The 22,484-nt window shown below is 37.6% G+C and overlaps 1 protein-coding gene across 1 annotated transcript in view; it reads right to left on the bottom strand.

Annotated features, from left to right (window-relative positions):
- Positions 1-1,298: 1,298 nt before the first annotated feature.
- The window catches only part of ptchd4 (patched domain containing 4), a 41,882-nt gene continuing 20,696 nt past the window's right edge, over positions 1,299-22,484 (bottom strand). The window contains exon 3 of the mRNA XM_086061722.1: positions 1,299-9,134. Within this exon, the coding sequence (XP_085917848.1) occupies positions 7,465-9,134 (1,670 nt within the window). The 3' untranslated portion in view covers positions 1,299-7,464. The remainder of the gene's footprint in view (positions 9,135-22,484) is intronic.

Below are 22,484 nucleotides of genomic sequence, written 5' to 3'. Positions count from 1 at the left end.
CAGCCCTGGGGGGAGCCAGTGCTGAAGATAATGGCAGAGGAGAGATGGGGGCCTATTTTCATCCTCTGGGAGAGGTCCGTCAGGAAATCCAAAATCCAGACGCAGGTCAAGTGAGGCACTCCCAGGTCTGACAGTTTACTCACCAATCTGCTGGAGAGGATGGTGTTAAACGGCAAGCTGACGAGAAGCCTGGTGGTGCTCCCAGAGCAGCATGGAGAGCTGTAGCCACAGCATCCCCTGCGGACTTGTTAGCTCTGTTGTGGGTCAAATCCAAAGGGGAGAAAGGAAATGATGTGGGAACCAGTTTTTCAAAGCATAGGGCTGATGGTGGAGGACTTCTGGCAGGGTGGGACCATAGCCTGGCTTAAGAACCAGTTAAAAAATATTTCAATAATGATTCATATAATATATATAATTAACACTCCCAGCCATTTTCACTGAAGCAACCCCCTTTGCTCAGGGCTGTTTTACTGTATTTTGACTGATTTTGCAAGGCCAGCAGAATATTGTGTTCTATTTCTATAAAAACATGGACCACCAAAAGAAAGATTAGAGTCTCTTTTTTCATCAGGAAAAAAAAGTATATTTGTATCTGTTTCCGTTTTGAAGCAATTAGCATTCGAATATAGCTAAGTTTCATCAATATACACAAACCTGGTGAAAACACTGTCAAAAAGAACTTGTTGCAACATGGCCCTGACTGATCTTTTATACTCTGCTGCCACCTCCTGGCCGTATTTTGTAATAACTACCATTGCCTTAAGCAACCTGTTCATGTCAGAAGCTGCATCAAAGCCTTATGTATGCTCTTGCATAAAAATAAAAATACAATTAACGTATAAATACGTTTTTGGGAGTGAAGGGCAACGTATAAAAACTTATTTACACGTTTTTGGGTTTGAATGCGTTAAAGCAAATTATGAAGGCAGGTTTGCTGGGGTCAAATTTTGTTTTGATGATCAGCCATCTTTGTTGTTTACATTCGCCAGGAAAGCTTTGAGGTTGCAACTGGGACAATCCAAGTAGGATAAATTCGACGTTTTGGACATTATACATTTAGTATGTTGAGTTTTCCTTGTGCCTTGTTTGCCATTTTGTTTTTTATTTTGTGTGGGTTGTTAATTCTCACTGTTATGCTGTACTGTAATTCCTTTGGCAGGGAAAATAAGGCCAGATAGAAGACAAAATGGAGTCAAGACACGCAAACAAACAAAATGTTGGCCATTGTGTCCTATTTAAATGTGAATGAACAACATTGACAATATGTGCAAGGAATAAGCTCTAGTAACTGGTAACATTCCACTGTTTATTACTGGTCTACTGTGTTCATCTTTTCTCCCATTTTCTTTTTTTTAAGAAAATCATGTCAAAAATCTTTCTATAGTATATATTTTCTTAGAAAATATACAAAATAGTATAGTACATTTATTTTACACATGTAATATCCTCTGGCTTTTGTTTAGGATCATACATGACTCATTTTCATATTTTCGCAGCTCATGGTGTTACACAATATGCATCGAAAGAACATACATACATCAGAAGAGATTTTGCAAAGAATATAAAACAAGTTCCATACATGCATACATACAATGCAGTGCCATGCAAACACAGTCAATTTGTCATCACCTTCCCACTTTTTTTCCCAAACACTTCATGCCTTCTTGCTATACATATATGACATGTCGTCCATCAAGTGCCGTTCAACTGCTGCTACTGCTCGGGGCAAAATTTGACTGATGACAGGTTGAAGTGAGAATTCAACACTGACTTGTCAGAAGAACTTTTTCCATCGCCGAGCTGTCATTTGTAACTAGAAACCTATAGTTGTTAAATGTACACACAACTTTCTATGCCGTCACATATTTCACACAGTCCCGTGCAATGTTGATCCATCATGAGCAGAACACACGCACGCACACACACACACACACACACACACACACACACACACACACAGATGACTGCCTATGTGTGAACCATTCTGTTTGTCATCAACACTGCAAGGAAAGCTCCTTCATGACGAAACCTGAAACAATACACACGTTTTTTTGATTGAAATTGAATGACGTCATTGAAAGACTGGCGTAGATAGCGGCCTGTGACATTGAGCTTGATTTTTTGGGGGCTGCAACTTTGCAATGGGTATTAAAAAGGAAAGGCATAAAACGAGATAGGAAAAAGAACAAATTAAAAAAATTAATCCATAATGTTGCGATAATGCTTTAATTTAAAGAATAAACAAAAAAGTGATGGTATAATAATAATAATAATAATAATAATGAATGCATTTGAAAAACAAATAGTGCAAGAATAATGCCATAATCTCAGCAGAAAAAGTTGTAATTCTACCATGAGTGTCTGACATACATTTGACAGAATTATAACTAGTACGTACATTACCGTCTTTTTTTGGACGATCAGGTGCATTGTATGATTATGCGCAATATTAATGAACGAGCCTTTAAAGTGGAAGTCAACCTTAAACATTTCTTAACAATAATATGTTATATGTAACCTCACTAGTCTAAACATAACATTCTGATTAATATGACATTTGTGGAATATGAGTTATGAAACAAAATCCAGCCGTTTTTATCCATCTCAGAGGGCGGCCATTTTGCCACTTGTTGCCGACTGAAGATTACGTCACAGTTGCTCAGGGCTCGAGCAACGACCAATCGCAGCTCACCCCACCAAAATGGCCGCCCCCTGAGATGGATCAAAATGGCTGGATTTTCTAACGCAATATTAATCAGACTACTATATTTAGTGGGGCTGCATAGAACATATTATTGTCAAGATTCCACCCAAAAAATTTGGAGCGGGGGGGGGGGGGGTTGACTACACTTCCCCTTAAAAAAACATATGTAAGGCGCACCAGTTTATAAAAAAAAAAAAAAGTTTGAACATTGCTATATCCGCCAGTTGTGTTATTACTTTGGCTAAAGCTCAATGCTATATTGGTTGACAGTTCAAAAGCAATAAACATACATAAGGCGCACTGTCAATTTTTTTTTTAATTAAATGATTTTAAGCGCTCCTTATGGTCCGAAAAAATATGGTAATAATTGTTCCCAAAATTCATAGTGGGAGATCTAAATAATAAGAGTCAATTTTTCTTTCAATGGGACTCAGATGAGAAGCTAACATTGATGTGGGAAACATGAAGAATTATTTATTTACTAAACCAACTTAACTTAAGACAACCTTCCACATTCCTTATCTTCAAGCAACTGTGAAGTTCCTTGCCTGCATTTTAATTCCAATATTAGTTTATGCCAGTATTAATTGCAAATTAAACGAGTATTGAGTAGGTAGCTTACTAGTCCAGCAAAAAAACAAATGCAGCCACACTTTTGCAATTGAGCAATCAAATGCTGTGTTTTGTTCCCTGTATCTTGTTTTATGCATCTTCTCTAGCAGGCTATATCAAGGCCTATACATGTTAACAAAAACTTTAAATCACATAATTTCCTCATCAGTTTCATGGACCATCAAGACCATTTGTGAGGAAATTGTATTTTTAACCTTGCATTACCAGATTTTGGTGGTCGTGGGGGTAAGCATAATGTGAAAACACAACAGTGACACAGCAAATAATTTGTCAGAATACTAGACATATTAAGTTTAAGATGGAGTTCAAGCTTGTCTATTGTCTAGAATCTTAGCGCGTAAATGCGTATTTAGGCAGTTTGTTGCTTGGCTGTCTAATTTTAGAACATACTGGGCTACCGGAAACAAGCTTGGAAAGTCAACATTTACACAAAAGATGCTAAAATGCTACAACTGTCTGCTGGGAACCTCAGAAGAGGGTACAGCATTTGTAAAATTGTATGTGACTCCAGTCAAATTACTATTTTTATTATTATTACTACTATACAGTTCTGAAATCCATTGTTTGTTAAACAAAAATTGTTAATGCTAGTGCTATTGCAAATGAATTGTTAGACAGACATGACCTTATTGGCACTGCTTTTCTAAAGCCTGCTGCATAATTTGTGACACAACTTTTCTAACTGCTGAGTATCATCAGTTACTTAAATTTTCTGGGGGAAAAAAAAATTCCTTTTCAGGGCCATATAAATGAGTTCAGTCATTGTAAGTCACACTCACAATGGTTTCATTAATAATATCATAGTGTATAGTTGATAGTTGTTTCAGTTTTATTGGTCCAAACTAAGAGCTAGTTTATGTTTACTTAGGTAAAATACACAGCAAACTTTAATGAAGCAGAGTCAATTAGCAAATCTAATTTAAATTGGTACAAGTCACTGCAAGTCCTCTGGTCTTTGCCCAAAACCTCACCAAACTTAAACTGACTAAAAAATGTTTTTCCTCCCGCTAAAATATTTGTGTGCTACTTATACAAAAAAGTTTAAATGTTGAAGAAAACACTGTGGTAATTATGTTAAGTATTTGATGAATAAAGCATTAAATGCACATGCAGTGATTTGGCTATACGTAATGTGTTTCTAATAAATGTTTTATAAACCATCCAGCTGTGACCTCAAGACGTCAATTGAGAAAATATTTAAGGAAATAAATAAGTCCTTCAATGGTGAAACATACATTCACGAGCCAATTCATAAGTAACAATGTATTTATTTATTTTAATGAAATATGTTGTGGGTGGGGAGGATAATTGGCATCTTTATTTTACAACTGAATTATTGATTTGGCAATGTGTGGCTTTATATATTTTTCGAATCAAGTTTGTGATAAGGTATTGAGTGTTTTCTCCCCAACATTTATTTTATATCTAATACAGATAAATGAAACATCTTGCCTGCTAATCCTTGTACACTCCCCTCCAAAAATATTGGAACAGTAAACCCAATCCTTAAATTTTTACTGGAGATTAAAACACTTGGGTTTGATGTCAAAATATAATGTGAGAAAAGAGATCAACATTCCAGCTTTGTTGTTTTTGATACAATAATAACAAGATAGCACTGTTGTGTGAGCAAAGAACTGTAGTAAAACATGTCACTCATACCCAGTAGTGCGCTATTAAATGCTAATGCATAGCAAAAAAAAAAAACTCACTCACATCATTGTGACGATGATGGAAGAGTGGGGAGAAAAAAAGTCACATGAAAAAGATGTGTATTCAAACCAAAGTTGTACAGTAAGACCAAAAAAAAAAGAAGCTAAACCGAACTTGCTCTCGTCTAATATTCATCTTGTGATGACGAAGAAAGTTTTATTTAGCAAAAACAAAGAACTTGGCCTCACTGTACTAATACTTGTGGAGTGGAGTGCTGTTTTTTTTTTACTTCCTGTTTTAATTCTCTATCCAGCCCGTCATTTAAATAGCCTAAAAGGTATGACTGGTCAACATGATTTTGTGGCTGAACTCTGCCTAGAACTCGGCCAGGAAAGCATGTGACACAAAATCCAAGAAACGGAATCCATGCAGTGCTGTATCTTTGTGTTTGGAAGACTCTGTCGTAACTATATGTTTCTTGACATGACATTTTATCAGCATGGGAAAACTTGCTTCCCTTTAATTGATGATTTGTATGGAGAGCCTATACTAATTGGCAGCGAAAGAGATGGTGTCTGCTCCAAGGATTGCAATGCAACAGTGAGTATGTTTACATATCATTAATATTTGGGTTAAGGGCAAAATTCTGTTTTCTGAAAGATTTGATGAGTAGACTATATATGGTAATGTAATAAGCACTCGTCAAAACTGTGATGCATGGACACCTTTGTGACACGGCACTAACAGAAGTCATTTCTGATTTTTATTTTTGATCGTCGATATAAGACATTATTTTCATATCACTCACCTCCTGGCTCCAAAAGTGTATTGCTGCGCTGCGTCAAACTTGTTACCATTTTCTGTTTATCTCTGCTTCTATTTTTCCCGGTAGGTAGCACATAAAAGTACTTTCTGTACTCAAAAAAAACAAGATGCCAATGCTTCGTTCAGTCGAGGTACCTCGAAACTTGTTTGTATGACAAATCAGGGGTCTTATTTGGGTTTTTGCGTTTTAACATGGCATTTCAAAACCCAAATGTATTAATGGCAATATTCAGGTTTTAAAAGGATGATGGACTTAGTCAATTATCTGACTTTGATAAGGCCTGGCAATAGGGCAACTTTACAATGGTATTCTGCAAAAGTTAAATGTAAATACGTTTTTCAAATGTAGGCACACCAAATAACTTTAATAAAACTGTTAATAAAAGTTGTGGAAGAGATTTGGTTTTCTGGTATCTATCGTAAGCCATGAAGCTTCGTGTTATTAGCATATGGAGGCCACTGTTACGCAGAGTTCACAATGACTTGGATACGGATACGGAGCGGTTTCTGTACGGCATACGTACGGTCGGCAATTCACACCGAGTGTGTTGTGTCAGCTGTACGTGTCCGAAAAAATGCACACGTGACACCACAAGATCACGGTTTCATGCTGAAGAGTTGAGTTCACCCGAAAACAACTGTGCATATAGAGCGCTACTTGTAAACAATAGCCACGCTTGCCTGTCGTTTACATCTATATGCTTTTTGGACATTATTTTTGGGACTTCTACCATTGCTCTTCTACCATTGGTAAGTACGTTTTGTGTTTAAATAGTGTAATTTTGTTTATTTTGAGCTCGTTTTTTGTCTTTTAAATGTCCAACTCTTATCAAGCCAGTTAGCTAGCTCCCCCTTCCCTAAAAATAAATGAATACAATTAAATAAAATTAAAAAAACGAGTTCGCAAAGGAAATATACCGGATCTATGGCTTATGTGATTTCTTTAGCTTCATGAAAATTTGCATGTGGAAACCGGAAAAAATAGAAACCTTGCGCAGCCCCGCATCTGCACCTGGTGGGAATTGACACACGGACTCAAATGCTCTCTTTTTCTTGCGGCGTCCATACAGATGCCGATCCGCATCCGTTACGCAGTCAGTGTGAACTTGGCGTTAGTACCCCAAACTTTTCAGTTGATGCAACACAGGCAAGTCATCAGTTGACAGGCACAGACAAATCAACTTATGTCATTTTCACTTATCGTGTATTAAACACAGCTTCACGTGCTTAAATGGATCAACCACCCTTGTTTTATTTGTAGTTTCCTAAGGAATACATTTCCACTAGCCTGTTTGCGCTATCTTGGCTTAACAGACTGCTTGACACCTCACTCTTGTAGGTAAGAGCTGCAGGAGATCTGACTTTTACTATTTCAGTAGAGCAGTCAAGTATATATTTATAATTAGCATACAGTTCTGGTAACCTAGTTTCACATATACTGTACCTAGTAGTAGAACTATGAGTATGCTTGTGGTTGACACTGTCAGGACTTGCAATGTACTGAAAGTTTGGCCAATGAGACTGCGCTCTACTATCGACTGCTTAGCTGCGATATCGCCACACAGGTGACAGACATCTTCACTGCCCTGTTGTCTAATTACGTTATGTAATTCAACTAATATTCACTGCGAAAATGACAATAAAACTACTCAGACATTTGTCACATGATCAGGATTCTCTCGAACGTCTATGCACTCGATCTCCTCCCGTTCTCTTTCCCTCTCCCGTTCCCGCTCCCTTTCTTTCCGCTTAGCCCGTTTCTTTTTCTTGTGTCTCTTCTTAGACGGCGGGAAGAAGGTAAGGAAGACGGGCAGGATGACGAAGCAGTGGAGCACGGTGCAGCCGGCCGTGAGGAGCGAGCATTTGAACAGCGTGTAGGTCAGATTGGAAGGCACAAACACTAAAGGTATGATCCCAATCACAAAGCAAGATGTGTTCTGCAGGATGGCCGCACCGTGCTCCTCCAGTGCCAACTTGATGCACTGTGTCCTTGTGTGCTCGGAGGCCAGCACAAAAGTGTACAAGTGTGGTGCACAGTGATCCATGGCGAAGTTTAGGGTATAAATAAGGCACAGGATTGAGATGCTGTCCATACCGACACTCCAAAGAGTCATCAAACCTAAGACGCCCAGCTCCACTGACGTAACCGTGAGAATGAGCCAAAAGTTCCCTAAGGGGTTAATGACAAGGAAGAAAGTAAGGATAAGAATGGTGAGTACACTAAAGCCTGAGGTTAGGATTGGAGAGATGACTGAGGAACTGTAGCGGTCCATGAACACAAACGTGGGATTGAAGGCAATGAATTTGATGCTGTTTATCAGCATCAGTGGGCGGAGCTTCTCTAGAAGCTCCACCACCTCCTCACGCTTCTTTTCTGTGGTCCGTGCCACCAAATACATGCGCGAGGCAATGATATCGTACTCATGGGTGTCACGGTTTTTAGAGAATATGATGTCCTCTGTGAAATGCTGGTACTCAGGGCTTCGCAGGAATGAGCCTTTAAGGATATTGATGAAGTCACTCTTGGTTGACGCGCTGACATTCACCACACGCAGGTAGTGGAAGAAGTTGTCAATCCAAGAGATCTTGTTGAAGCCGTGACTAAGTGTCTTCAAATGCTCCTGTACTGTGGAGTTCCAATACTCAATGGGCTCATAAATGTAAAACCCAATCACAGGACTGTAATTGCTGAAGTATTTCTGCTGAGTCAGCGCATATGAAACGCTCGGAGAGTTACTCGCCAGAAGGTTTACAATGTTTGAACCATCACTGATTTGTAAACATCCCATGAATGAGAAAGACGCATAGATGAGATAGAGAATAACCACAAAGGGCTTGACATAGGTATTGGTAATCCACTCGGTGTAGTGTTCACGAAGGAAGTGCTGGATGAAGTGGTTCTGGTAAGGGACACTGTCATGGTGCGTAGAGAGGTCATGGCCATCACTCATCATGGTTTTGAACCAAGTGGGCTGCCGCTCCAAATACTCCACTGAGGGAATTTTACAACAAAAAACACTGTGGTAGCGGTTCTGCTCCAGTTGTCCAGCGAACACCAAGCAGGAGCCGTAGAATGAGAAAACGTAGAAGTAGTTGACCAGGATGGCGACACACATGCTCTGGCAGAAAATCTTCACAGACTCAATATTGGTAAAAGGGCTTGCTCCCATGCCAAATGTGATAATGTAGAGCGAGCTGGTCATCGTGTAGCACACCATCACATCGGCGAAAGCATCGGCAACGCGCTCCTTAAAAGGCAGGTTTTCCCTTGTTCTCCTCCAGCCTGCCAGCAGCTCGAATACGCCTTTGGTTCCGTGACCTGTAGAACACATGAACGAGAGACCAGTACGTCATTAGAGTGGTCAAGAGTGAACGGAACATTATCAGTCACTCTTTTCAAACTTCTCCCATCTGGCAGATGCTAAAGCAATGTCACAGCCAGAACAAGAAGACTTAAAAGATAGCTTCTACCCAAACATCATCATACTGCTGAACAAATTACATCACAATCTGTCAACCACACTGCAATATTTTTCTTTTGTAATCCATCTCACTTATATGTTTACACTGTGCAATACCTTTACAATCTGCAATACTTGGACTACACTTCCTATATTACTATAATTGCCAAACTTGAATACACGGTGCTTTTGGAAATGTGTCATTGTGGCCGAGATGAGAATTGGCCATTAAAAATGAATGCCAAATTAGAATTTTCTGATTCAAGTGCGCTATTGGCCTCTGACGCCATAGTAGCACAAAGGGAGTTTGCAAACTTGGATGCTGGACCAGAAAGACAAACTCTCCTTAGTTAGCTTAGCACTAGCTAGCTGGTACAAAGCACACACTATGGATGGATGAGATAGATGGATTTAAAACTTTATCAAAGCACCCTGGAGGTTAAAGCAAGTTATTTACAGTATATAAAAATAATATATATATATATATATATATATATATTAAAGGAAAAACGTGCCTCCGTTAGCTCATCTGCTACATTAGCTACATACCGTCTTGGTATACATGATACGCTTTCAAAAAAGTTAATATAAGGCTTACTAAAGCAATTTAGATAACATGTGGTGTAAGTGCAGTCTATTTACCACTTACCATTATGATCAAATTTGATTTTTGTTTCTTTTTTCCCTTTTTTTGGACTATGACGTGTACAATTATAACTCATACAAATTGATTTGTATTTAGTGGTTAAATGTTAATCGAACAGTAATCGCAGATTTGGGGTACGGGTCAAGAAACTAGTTTAGATGACGTACATTGCATAGCCCCCCTTTCCTTTGGTATTGGTCTTCCATTATTTACAATTGTTATTTAAAATTTGTCTAATATACTTTGAATAAGGGGATGGGGACTAGTAAAGTCAGATGTGCTACTGTTTTTACTCTGCATATGACAAAAAAGCATCTTCAATCTTTGTATCGTATATATTGCTTTAGAAAACAGATCATAATATTGTGGAACTGTGGAATCTCACAGTCTCAACGGTTGTACAGTTTTAAGCGGAAATAGCTTCCATGTATTAACACATTATAGTGCTGGTAAACATAAAAATGTGCAGTTGGTTGTCTGGCCCGTGTGGCTGGAGAAATGGGTTGTGGCAAGCAAGAGAAGCAGCTGAAACAAAATGAGGAGCAGAATATATGCCTGCGAGGCAAGCTGCTGCTCAATGCTAATCAGCTTTGAAGCTCACTGGAAATTTCTGAATGTATGAATGTTGAATGATGCACAACCAGAATGGCTGCAAAATGACAAAGGCTTGGGAAGGAAAGTGAAGTAAAATAAGGTGGGACAGTGAGTATAAGCTGAGGTTCAGCAATTAATTATATGACCTACAGCACATTAAAACAGTATACACCTGCTTATAATATAGCACGTGTGGGAACATTTTTATATTTAAGTCCCATATTTTATATTAAAAAAAGATAAATGGATGGCTAGATGGCCAAGATCATTCATATGTGTTGAAAAAATGCTCACACCTTTGTGTAAGATGTTTTTTTAATCACTAATTTCTTAATTGTATTAGTTAAAGCTACTGAACGCAGAAAATTCCATTTACATTCACTACTGCCACCTGTGGTCGAAAAATGAAACTACACACTTCCTTCTTCACGTACACATCGCGCACATGACATCACATCCGCAGACAGAGGGCGGGAAATTATAACCTGAATCAAGTCTGAAAACTATTGGCCAGATGCTTGCAGGAGTACCTATTGTGAACAGTTAAGGTGTCATAAATGGTCAAATAAGAAGGCTAATGTAAAGATATTTTTGGCCAAATATTTATATAGAGCAGCTTTGAGGACATGTAATGTAAGTATATGCAAATTTGTCAATTGTATCTTTTTTGTATTCTCAAATTTTTTTATAATTAATTACAATAAATAACCAAGAGTGACATAGCATCCAACACCCGGGGCCTCATTTATAAAGCTTGCGTATAATCAAAATGAGGCCAAAACTTTGCGTACGAACATTTCTGCGCCAAAGTTGGTATTTATAGAAAACAAACTGAACGTAAAACTTTACGTGTCGCCACGTCAAGTCTGGACCTACCGTACGCAATCCGCACATTCTGGAGACATGGGAAAACAGTGACACAAACAGCTTTGTGGTGCATTTCGATTCCTCAAACGGCGTGTATGCTGGATGTTGGGACACATTAATGTTTGTTTTGCTCCAGACCTGTTCCGATGACACAAGTACGCCGCGGAGCAGAAAGCACACGAATTAACTTAATTAAACATTTTAAACACTCGTCTTCTCTCATTGATCACCTATCTTGAAAAAGCCTCATGCAATAAATCATATTAATGACAACTAATGTGGACAAATACTGCACGCATTACATTATCGCGTCACACAACATTTTACGCGGCTACAGTAATTTCACCCGCCCATCGGCACAAATGTTATCGCAGCATAAAAGGCTACATAAAACTCATATATTGACACAAGACCATAGGGATATAAATGAGCTAGAATGCAGTCAGGTACAAGCATCTTTGCTATGAAGCTTGACGCGTTGTCCTGCAAATAAATAAATAAAGGAAAGAACTGCGTCAATAAAGTCTGTCATAAGCAGTCCACACAGCCGTGGTGATGTTCAATGAAGATCCGTAAGTAACATATTGGGAATAATAATAGATACGAATAATAATAACAATAATGAGGCAGACTATTGATCACCTAATTTTTGCCTCTGCAGTGACAACTCAATTTCCCTGTAGTGCATTAATTAAAGACAATAAGATTGGTGAAATTATTTCTTTATGCTCACCTTTGTAGCATACCATATTATTATTATTATATTTCCTTTTTTTTTTTTCAGTTGTGCACCCTGCGGCCAATAATCACGGCCTTCCGTGACTCGAACTCTGCAATGAGGGTTTCATAATGTACATCTTTGTATTTTTTTCAAATCTTTTTTTATTATTATTATTCACACAAAAATTCAATGTAGCCTACATCATGGTGAAGTTAGCCTTCTTTCTTGCCTTTCCCTGTCCGCCATCTATTGTTTTGATTTGATGATCGCCGTCACGTGCTGCTTATGAATACACAAATCCATTAATGAGTCGATTTGCATTTCCTAATATGGGGAGAAATAGGCAGACTAAGAACGGGCAATGGCGTTGATTCAGCTGCGCACACCGGTTGGGGCGTGTGGCATTTATGAAGGCAAATTGCGTGCAGGTGTGCGTATGTGTCTACGCATGGTTTTATAAATACATTTTTTTTTCTGCGTACGTTAAGTTTGGGTTTCGTTTGTAAGTACTTTTGTACGCAGGCGCTCACGCACAGTTTTATAAATGAGGCCCCCGATTTTTCAGTTACAATAATTTACATATTTTATAAATGGTAACATGCCATATATTATATTGAAGCTTGGACATTTGCAAAGTTAAAATGTGGAAGTAACAAAGATGTATGCCTTGCATTTCTCGAGTTGAATGCTAACAAACCATGTGGGCCTGTACCAATGTTCTTGTTAGTAATGTTCTAAAAACCAGAAGATAGGACGTCAACTTTCTAACCTGGATAGAGGTAGAGGTTTGGGTTCTGTCCAGTCTGGACACTCAGTGAGGGAAGTGGTGAGAATTTTTTCAGGGGGTTAGTGTTAGGGTTAACCCTATTCCTATCTCTATCTTATAAAACATACACACTACATGAGCCTGGTGTTAGTGTTACTTAGCCTGAGCCATGAAATATATGAGAGAAAATTCTGATTCTTTGTAAATCTAGTGTTTATTGGTCCTTTTGAACACACATTTTTAAAAAATATAATAATTTTTGATTTGTGTCATATTTGATACATCCGGTCACAATGATTTAAATTCATACATTTATAACTGTCCAAAATATAATAATAAACAGACATAGCAAGCAGATTAGTATTTCCAAAAATCTGAAAGAACATTTTGCACTATTAATAAGCATAGTTGTCTCTCCTTTGTCAATTGGGGCAATCTTGTGAGGTCAGCTGGGTGATACTGCCCTCTAATGGATTACCCGTGCAATGCATGTGTCAAATCATATACGTCATAATGTTTTAGCGGGCGAAGAAAACATTATACTCATGAAATAGAGGGCTCAAAATATCGTGTACTTTATATGATACGTTTGGCTTTATAGGGCTCATTTCTATCTTCTTAACCTCATTTTTGTTAAATCCATAATTTACTATCATATCACAAGTCTGTCTCCCATTGGTCGTGGAGAATGTTGTAGCATTTATAGAGAGCAACATGGTCTTCGCTGATGCTGAAGAACTGAATGCAGTGAACAGATAAAACTGACCTTTTAAACTGTATGGATTGGCTTCCTGAAAGCAGCTACTGAAGTTGATGTCTGTAGTATTTCATCAAGAAATCATTCTTGAACTAGAATACAGAGTTTACTTGCCAAATTAAATATCGTGCTATTATTGACTGATGTTGAAACTGCTTTCAAAAGAGTTCCGAATTTGTTCAGCAATTTAGTCGCACAATTGCTTTGTTTGTTCCCTGCGTCGTGATGAAGTGACTAATAATGGCCTTCATACCCAGCTGCAAAGCCCTATCACCTCCCCCCCATTTCCCTTGTGCAAGGGACAGCCTGTGCTGTCTGGCAGCCACTGCAGCAGTTAGTCAGCAAGCCGGCTTGGCTAAAGAGTGAGAGAAAGATAAGAAACTATAGCTCAGTATGAAAGGACGCAGAGACACGAGGCATTGTATCTCAAGCCTGTCCCACTCGCAGGTTCAGGGCTCAATGGATTGTAGGAGGGCACTTTGTCAACGGCTGTCCGCCAGGCTATTTTATCTTGAGACAAGGTGTGTGTGCGCGCGTGTTCAATAATCCCACAGCCTGATCACGGCACTCTAATAATGGAAGCCTTGGCTGCATTTGCCCTGCCGTCCTCCCTTGGCCCACACCAAAATGCCACAGAGTCATTAAACTAAATCACTTCACTGAAACCTTTGTGGCTCTCACGCCCCAAAAACACATCCATCACATGGCAAGAGAGCGTGTCAGCTCCTCCCACCCACCATACAGTCTTCCAATCAGGATGACTGCAGGAATGACAGCCCAGACAATATTGCAAGGGGGATGTTGGACTGCAGACAAGATCGAAACTCAATAAAAACACACAAGGAAAGTGAAAGTGAGGACGAACGCTTGGGAGGACAAAATCAATCTTCAAATAAAAATAATTTTTTTGGAGAGAACGCTTCTTATGAATGCCATTCCTCTGGCCTTTTATCACAATGGACCAACTTTTAAATGTGCAAAAACTTTACCTGCCTTCAATTATGATTTCAAGTATTTTTAAAACCACGTTTTTGAAAATCTTGTGTATGCTCTTTTAGTAAGCTATTTTTCATTTCTTTGCTTTGCTTTTAAATGGGTTTATAACTGCGTAACTACTATGTAACTACATACTAATTATGGTATGCAAAGCACATTGAGTGACGTTAGCTAAATAGAGTTTGTTTTTGTATGTTGTGACTTTTCAGCAGTCTCATGAAAAAGGTTTAGGCTGAGTATAGAAAATGTTTATTTCTAACTATCCTTGATAGATGTTACCTGCTGAACACCTGAGACTGTTATTACCGTGGGCATATTTTGCCTCCATTCTGTTGCATCCAACTTGATGTGTCTGTCTTTGTCATCTTCTTCTGTCGGTGCTTGTCAAAACTCTTACCCAAAAAGCAAAGCAAAACAAACTGTATTCGGTTCAATTGCCCCTTGTGGTACAACAACTGTACAATTGCACTGATATTCTCTGGGAAAAAAAAATAGATATCATGGATATATCACTGTAAAACTGCAAATGGGTAAGTGTGACACAAAAAGAAACAAGGAAACAAAGTAAAAGCAAAAACAGTATAAAGGTAATCCAGCTGTTGTGATGGGTTGCTATATATATATATATATTCACACCCGCTGGTTTTAACTATTAAGAGTATGACATGACATATTTACTGTCAACTGGTACATACCTACATTTTATAGGCTTATACACTATTTTGTTTTCAGTTCTCGTGATGTAATCCTGACTTAAAAGTCCAATAACCGCCGTGGCAGTCAAAGTCTCACTTATCATTGAGTCTTTCACACCTAAAAATAAATGTTTTATGAATGGTCTTAATTTATTTCCAGCATTGATGGACACTTTGAATCTGCAACATGTTTTAAACCGACAAAAACTGTTTCAAAAAATTATTATAGTTTAATTAACAACTGTCATTGAGAGGTGAGGGCCCATTATCACAATTGAACCATAATAAAATAACTTTTTATTTAAGCTCATGAATTGGATTGATTTCTTACAAGCAGGGCTGCCCAACCTTTTATGACTTGTTTATCATGCAGCCAACCTCCTGAGATCGACCAGTTCAATGTCAACATTGCAAAGACACACACCTTTTCCAGCCTGCAGTAACTAGTGCCGGCGTCCAGATTGCACATACCTCCACAAGAACCAACACCAGGCAGTGACAACACAGATGCAAACAATAATAAATAAAGAAAGAAAGAAACACACCCACCTCCTGTATCGCTCCTCTGTAGATATGAGATAATAAAAAGATAAGCTTGTACACGTTTTGATCATGTTTACTTCCGTAAACACGATGCTGTGAGTGAAGTCGTCTATTCTTCTGTGCATGCGGGTCATTTTGGGGACGCGTTTAGTTCACACATAAAACAGATTGAGGTCGCAATGAATATGTAATGTGAATGAATACACACACACACAAAAAAACTAACAGATTTCACAAAAACAAATCTTAATTGAGCATTACAACTCTCTCTCTCTCTCTCTCTCTCTCTCTCTCTCTCTCTCTCTCTCTCTCTCTCTCTCTCTCTCTCTCTCTCTCTCTCTTTCTTTCTCTCTCTGTCTGTCTCTCTCTCGCTTTCAGTTCATTCTGGCTCTTGTCTCTGTGAGCATTTCAGCACGTACAGTACACAGCAAATCAGTCAGTGTTAAATTTCCAGTGTTCGATCAAATAAGTAGTAAACAGTGTCATTTTAACACTGTTAGGATAAAAAGTTACACTGTCAGAGTAAATTTCCTTGAGTGTTGGGGTGGATGTTGGGTGTAACCTGAATAGCACTAACTTGAGTGAAGGGCTTAAAGTGAAAAAAAATCCTGAGCCTGAACTTTTCCTGGGGAGCAATGGTGCAGTGTTCAACGTGGTTCGACCGACATCAAGCCATTAATTATTATTTGATTCGTCTCCATGGATGTACTGGGCATTTGGGAAACTTATGAAATTCCCGATGGCCAGTCCTCCCCAAACGTCAGGTCATCTCTTTCATTATTCATTTATATTATGTATAGTACAGTATAGCTCTGCGGGTTGCAGTCCCCTCTAGTGCTGCAGCTATGGAATATTTTGGTAGTCAAATATCCTATGGAAAATTCTATTGAAAAATCAGGTATTTGGATAAAAATAATATTTTCACATGGTGAAAAAATACTTATGAATACAGAAGACATTAAAAATATATTTCCACTTACTATGACTCTTATATTACTTGGTATGGGGAGGTTAATTTTAAAGTTGGCCTTCTCTCTGCATTGGCGGTGTTTTGCCAGACATGGCTTAAATATTCCCCACATGATAACGGTTTACTTCGCTGTATTTGCCATTGCGCTAGTGGCTCTGGTGCCGGAAATCCGGCACCGTGCCGGAGAAACTTTCTACATTTTTAGCGCAGTGTCGACATTTCAATAACGATCCATCACGTTTTTGATGACTGAACCCCCAATTGCCCCTGATGCCATGTCATCAGTAGTCAAAATGTAAAGCGCTTTGAGGGCCTTGTAAGGAGGAAAAATGCAACATAAATGAAGTACCATTTACCAGAGTAAAGTGTAGTTTGAGTTAAATTTGTAATGCTGACACTAGTGCAATACACTTATAAGTGTTTAAACTCCAGAGTTAAGTGTCATTTGGCATAATTAAAAGTTTAACACTGACACTACTGTAGAGTACTTTGAACACTATTCAGTGTTTACTAGTGTACATTTTTTAACACTATAAAGTGCTGGACTAACACTGGTTAAGAGTGAAAAAAGTAACACTTTGCAAAGGGTAAGATTTACACTCATTAGTGTGGACATATATAAACATTTTTCTAGCGTTAGATTTAATACTCTCTGTGTTAATCAAACACTGGCGATTTTACTGTGTACCTTTGGTAATCCACACATTACTGTGCAAGAAAACTAGCTAGCAAGCAGAAGATAATGAGAGTAGTGGAGGCAGCAAAAAAAAAAAAAAAACGCAAGGCAAGTGATAGTAGGGTTTGTGGCTCGAATCACCAGACAATCTCCATGGAAACAAAGGTTGTCTTTATTAAAAATTTACTAACAAATATTATTAAGGACTTGTACCACAAGCCATAATGATAAGCAATAAAACAATAAGCAAGTGTTATATATGCTTCTAAATGGAAATGTCCCGTTTGCTTTTGTGTGAATATCCTATATCAAGATGAACGCTGCAGTACCTTCAACTACTGGAGTCAGTAACAAGGTGTGTTGAGGATTATTTATTATTAATGGCACATGCTGCAGGAAGTGAGGTCTCAAAAGGATTGAATATCGCTAAAAATAGCATCTAGGAGTGACAAAGTGTTGCATGTTTAAAGGGTCAGGAATAATCATTGCCAATCAAACTTATTACAAATGTATATTTAGCTCCACTGGGCTATTTTTATATGCTTTGTGTCAATATTTCCCTCTGAAGTCAGCTCATATTGAAGATGAAGACAAAACAGCATTATTATTCTTTTGCTGTTCAATCACGACATTTTTTATTGATTTATTATTCTTCCTAATGTGTTGAAGAACGTCCTCTACTCTATGGTCCAAACATGATTAATTTGTAGATTAACAACAGAGTGCAACCAAATTCATCAATACATTAAATTATCTAATAAACAAGTATACAAAGTCTTGGACTACTAAGCCTAAAAATTACTCTCTTCCATGGTTCAAAAGTAACATTTGGCGTCTTATGAAAAGGCACGACCTACAAACCAGGGACAATTTTGATCATCTAATCTATACCGGCCTCAGAAATAAAGTCACAAGTGAGCTGCGCAAAGCAAAAACTAACTATTTACAAAAATGATTAGAAAAGCTAATGGCAACACATCCAAATTATGGCATCACACAAACAAACTGAATAATTCAAGTAAAAAAAAAATAAGATCAAATTATAAGATGTCTTAAAATTGATGGTATTAGCATTAATGATAATCAGTCAATTTAACATTATTTGTGGAATCAGTCCAGGACTTAGTAAATAATTTCAAGAGTATGCCATCATCTCAAAGTGAAGTTCAGTTCAACAGTAGTAACTTTTTCCAAATTAAAGAAGTCTCACACGACAAAATTAGGAAAACTATTGTAGGTCTAAAAAATTCTCTGTCAAAAGATTATCATAACCTAAATTTAGAGTTAATAAAAATGCACTTAAATACCTTACTAAATCCTATAACTCATGTTATAAACCTTTCAATACAAACAAACACTTTCCCACAGAGCTGGAAAATTGCTGCAATTACACCAGTTTTCAAATCAAGGACAAAGCCAGTAACTACAGGCCTATTGCCATCCTTCCGGTAGTATCAAAAGTGCTGAAGAAAATGGTGGCAGAACATTCAATGGAACATCTAGAGACGAGCCAACCCAGCAGTTTGGCTTCAGACCTAATTACAATACAGAAACCGCCAAACTGGAACAAAAAAAAAATTCTTTGGACAAAGGTAATGTAGTAACAGCTAAAAAAAAGCCTTTGACACTGTGGACCAAAAATTGCAGCAATTTAAAATGTCACCTCCAGCTCTTATGTGGATCAAGTCCTACCTGGAAGGTAGATAACAGTGTGTTAAGGTGGGATACGTCAGGTCTATTCTGCTTTCAAATAACCCGGGAGTGCCTCAAGGTTCCATTTGGGGTCCTTTATTGTTCACAATGTACATGAACGACCTTCCAGACTGCTGCAGGAGTGTTAACTGCCAGCTTTATGCGGACGACACTGTAATTCATGTGTCAGCTGAGGCCTTACGCAACATCTCATAATGGCTTGAACAATCCCGTCTAACTTTAAACGTTTAAAAAAACATTCTCAATGTGTTTCTCTATCAGTAAGAGATCTTCAAATGGTGCCTTTGAGGTTTCTTTAGAGCACGGGTGCTCAAGTTCGGTCCTCGAGAGCCCCTATCCAGCCTGTTTTCCATGTTTCTCTCCACTAACACACCTGATTCATGATCAGGATCGTTATCAGGCTTCTGCAAAGCTTGCTGATTAGCTGATCATTAGATTCAGCTGTGCTGCAGGAGGGAAACATGGAAAACAGGCTGGATAGGGACTCTCGAGGACCAAACTTGAGCACCCCTGCTTTAGAGCGTGAACCAATTATTGAGGTACATGAAACAAAATATCTGAGTGTTGTTTGGGATAAACATCTGAAGTTTCAAAAAGTTTAAGTCAAATCTAAATTGAGCTTCGACTGACCACAAGAGCCTCAATAAGTGGGGACTGTGAGCTCCCGAAGTTTAGGACAACTTTTGGACAGTCTCGCTTCTGCTATCAGGGAACTAATCTATGGAATGCTCTCCCCGTTGAACTTAAATTGGAGACAAATAAAAGTGTCTTCAATAAAAAATTGAAACAGTGGAGTAAGTTGGGCCAAAACTGCTCTCGTTGAATGAGAGAGATTATTAGCACTATTAACTGTACAGGAGATGTACTCGTGTAATATTAATGTATATTGTTGGAAATTGATTTGTGATTTTAATGACTCTCATTTTACATGACTGCCAATGAAAATTAGCTTGACTTAGCTAACTTGGTCAAATTTACGTTTTAAAATGTTGATTAATGTGCATTGTCCCTTTCAAATAAATACATTTAATTCAATTCAATTCAGACGGCAACCAATGGATGATTCTGTGTGCCACAGTGCATTCTTATCCATTCATGACAATGGAGACCACTCAACACAAAACCGGCGAGTACTCAGTACGCCATTCTCAAATTACAATTGGACCCATTGAACTAAAAGTTGTGATGCTGATTACTGTAACAACATCCATCGACAGACGGCCATAAAATCCTTGCAAAATCCTTCATTAAGTTGAGTGGCTTGGAACTATAGGCTTGATTTAGAAACGGTGTCCTTGAATAACCAACTGAACCCCTAATCACTAGATGTGCTGGATGGAACCTTGCATCACATTCGTAGCCATCTGTGTATGAGTTATTTGTGTGAAAAGGTGAATGAGAAAAAGTTGTAGAGCACCTTGAAATGCACCCTATTTAATATGTACCAGTAAACACTCAGCATGGCCTCTTTTTTTTTTTTTTAAAGCTTCATTAGTGAGTGGGTGCAGGAGCCAAGGAACCTTTTATTCGCTGGCGTTTTTAAAAACATTATTTTCCCCTCTTTATGGTTGAAAATAATTTCTCCAAGTGCATCCATAGGTGGCGCTATACAAGACTTACTTCTAACACAATTTTAGCTTTGTTCAGAAATCAAGAATAAACAGTTTCAATTAGTTTTTGTAGAAACTCCCAAGCATTTCAAAACCAAATGCAAATTTCGTGTAGGATGGTGTCGTCAATATACATTTTAACATGAGCTAAAAATACACAAACACACAAATACACTGGTCAGTCCACCACAGTGTTTGACCTTGCGGCCGCAATGTCAATCATGGAGGTTAATGTTGAATTTGTTTCCTCCAGGGCAGAGGTCTGCAACCTTTAGTGTAAAAAAACAAAACAAAAAATGTGCTGTCAAAGTTAAAGCTTTAACTCTGCAGGTAACTGCAGTTAAAGCTTTAAAGGTAACTGCAGTTAAAGTTTTAACTCTAGAGTTAAAGCTTTAAAAAGTTAAATTTGACAGCACTACAAAAAATCTGTCTGGAGCCGCAAAACCTTTACTTTGAACATTATGATGAATGAAGCAGTATTAGTCTAATGTACTGATAATTAGAGCTGCACCATAACCCAAAAATATTTTTGTGTGTGTGTAATTTTGAAGACTTAGTTTTTCATACATTTTTAGAAATTTTTGCCTTTGTCAAATTTCTGACATTCTTGGCAATTTTATGAAGATATTATGGCCACTTTCTGCTTCTCTTACTTCTTTTTTGGACATCTAATGGCTATTTGTTGACATTTGTTTCTACCTTTTTGTTATAAATTTTATGATATTTTTGGGCAAGTTTGTGGATATTTTATGGTAATTTTGGGGATTTCTTTTATTTTTGTTTTTAAACATTTTAAAGCTACTTTTTTTTTTTAAGTTTTTTTTTCTACCTTAAAACAAATTAACTGATTTTTTTTAAGCAATATTGTATACATTATATGGTAATTTTCAGGATTTCTTCTTTTGTTTTATTTTTTGCCTTTTAAAAAATATATATTTTCTGACTTTTTTTTACAATTCCAAAGATGTTTTATGGTAATTTTCTGCCTCTCTTTTTTAGTTTTTGGACATTCTCTGTTTTTTTTTGAGTGTTTTCTTTTCTGCCTTTTTCAAAAATTTATTTTCTGACTATTTTGTGTACACTATGTTTCTTTTTCTTTTTTCTTTTCTTTTCGTCTTCATTTATGGACAGTTTATGGTTACTTTTTAGATTTGTTGTTGTTGTTTTTTTAAAAATTATATTTTACTTTTTTTTCGTCTACCTTTCGTCTCTCTTTTTCTGACAACTTACAAATTTGGATTTTTTTTGAATATTTAATTATCCATCGTTTGTTATCAAAATCAATAATTCATTTAAAGACTATTTTATCCACAAATTAAAAATATGTCAAACAAAATATATATTTATATAGATTCAATTATACTATTTATTTTTTTAGAGATCCACAGGAAGCCACAGAAGAGGGACTAAAGAGCCACATGTGGCTCCAGAGCCGCAGGTTGCATATCTCTGCTCCAGGGGAGCCGGAGCACAATCCCACTGATGGCCCACTACATTTCAATGGAGCCAGCAACATGGCAGCCACAAAAGTGATGCCCACATATCGGCAATTACCAATCAGAGGAAAGCCCTTTTTGCATATCAAATTAAGGAGAAGAATAAAGCTAATTTACATATTGAATATTAATGAGAAAAAAGCCCCAAAAGAAAGTTA

The sequence above is a fragment of the Leptonotus elevatus genome, chromosome 18 (assembly GCF_054856555.1).
Source record: "Leptonotus elevatus isolate MCC_2025b chromosome 18, RoL_Lele_1.0, whole genome shotgun sequence".
In the NCBI taxonomy this organism is placed as follows: Eukaryota; Metazoa; Chordata; class Actinopteri; order Syngnathiformes; family Syngnathidae; genus Leptonotus; species Leptonotus elevatus.
Note: the sequence above shows the minus strand (reverse complement) of the source record. Positions and strands in the feature narration are given on the sequence as shown.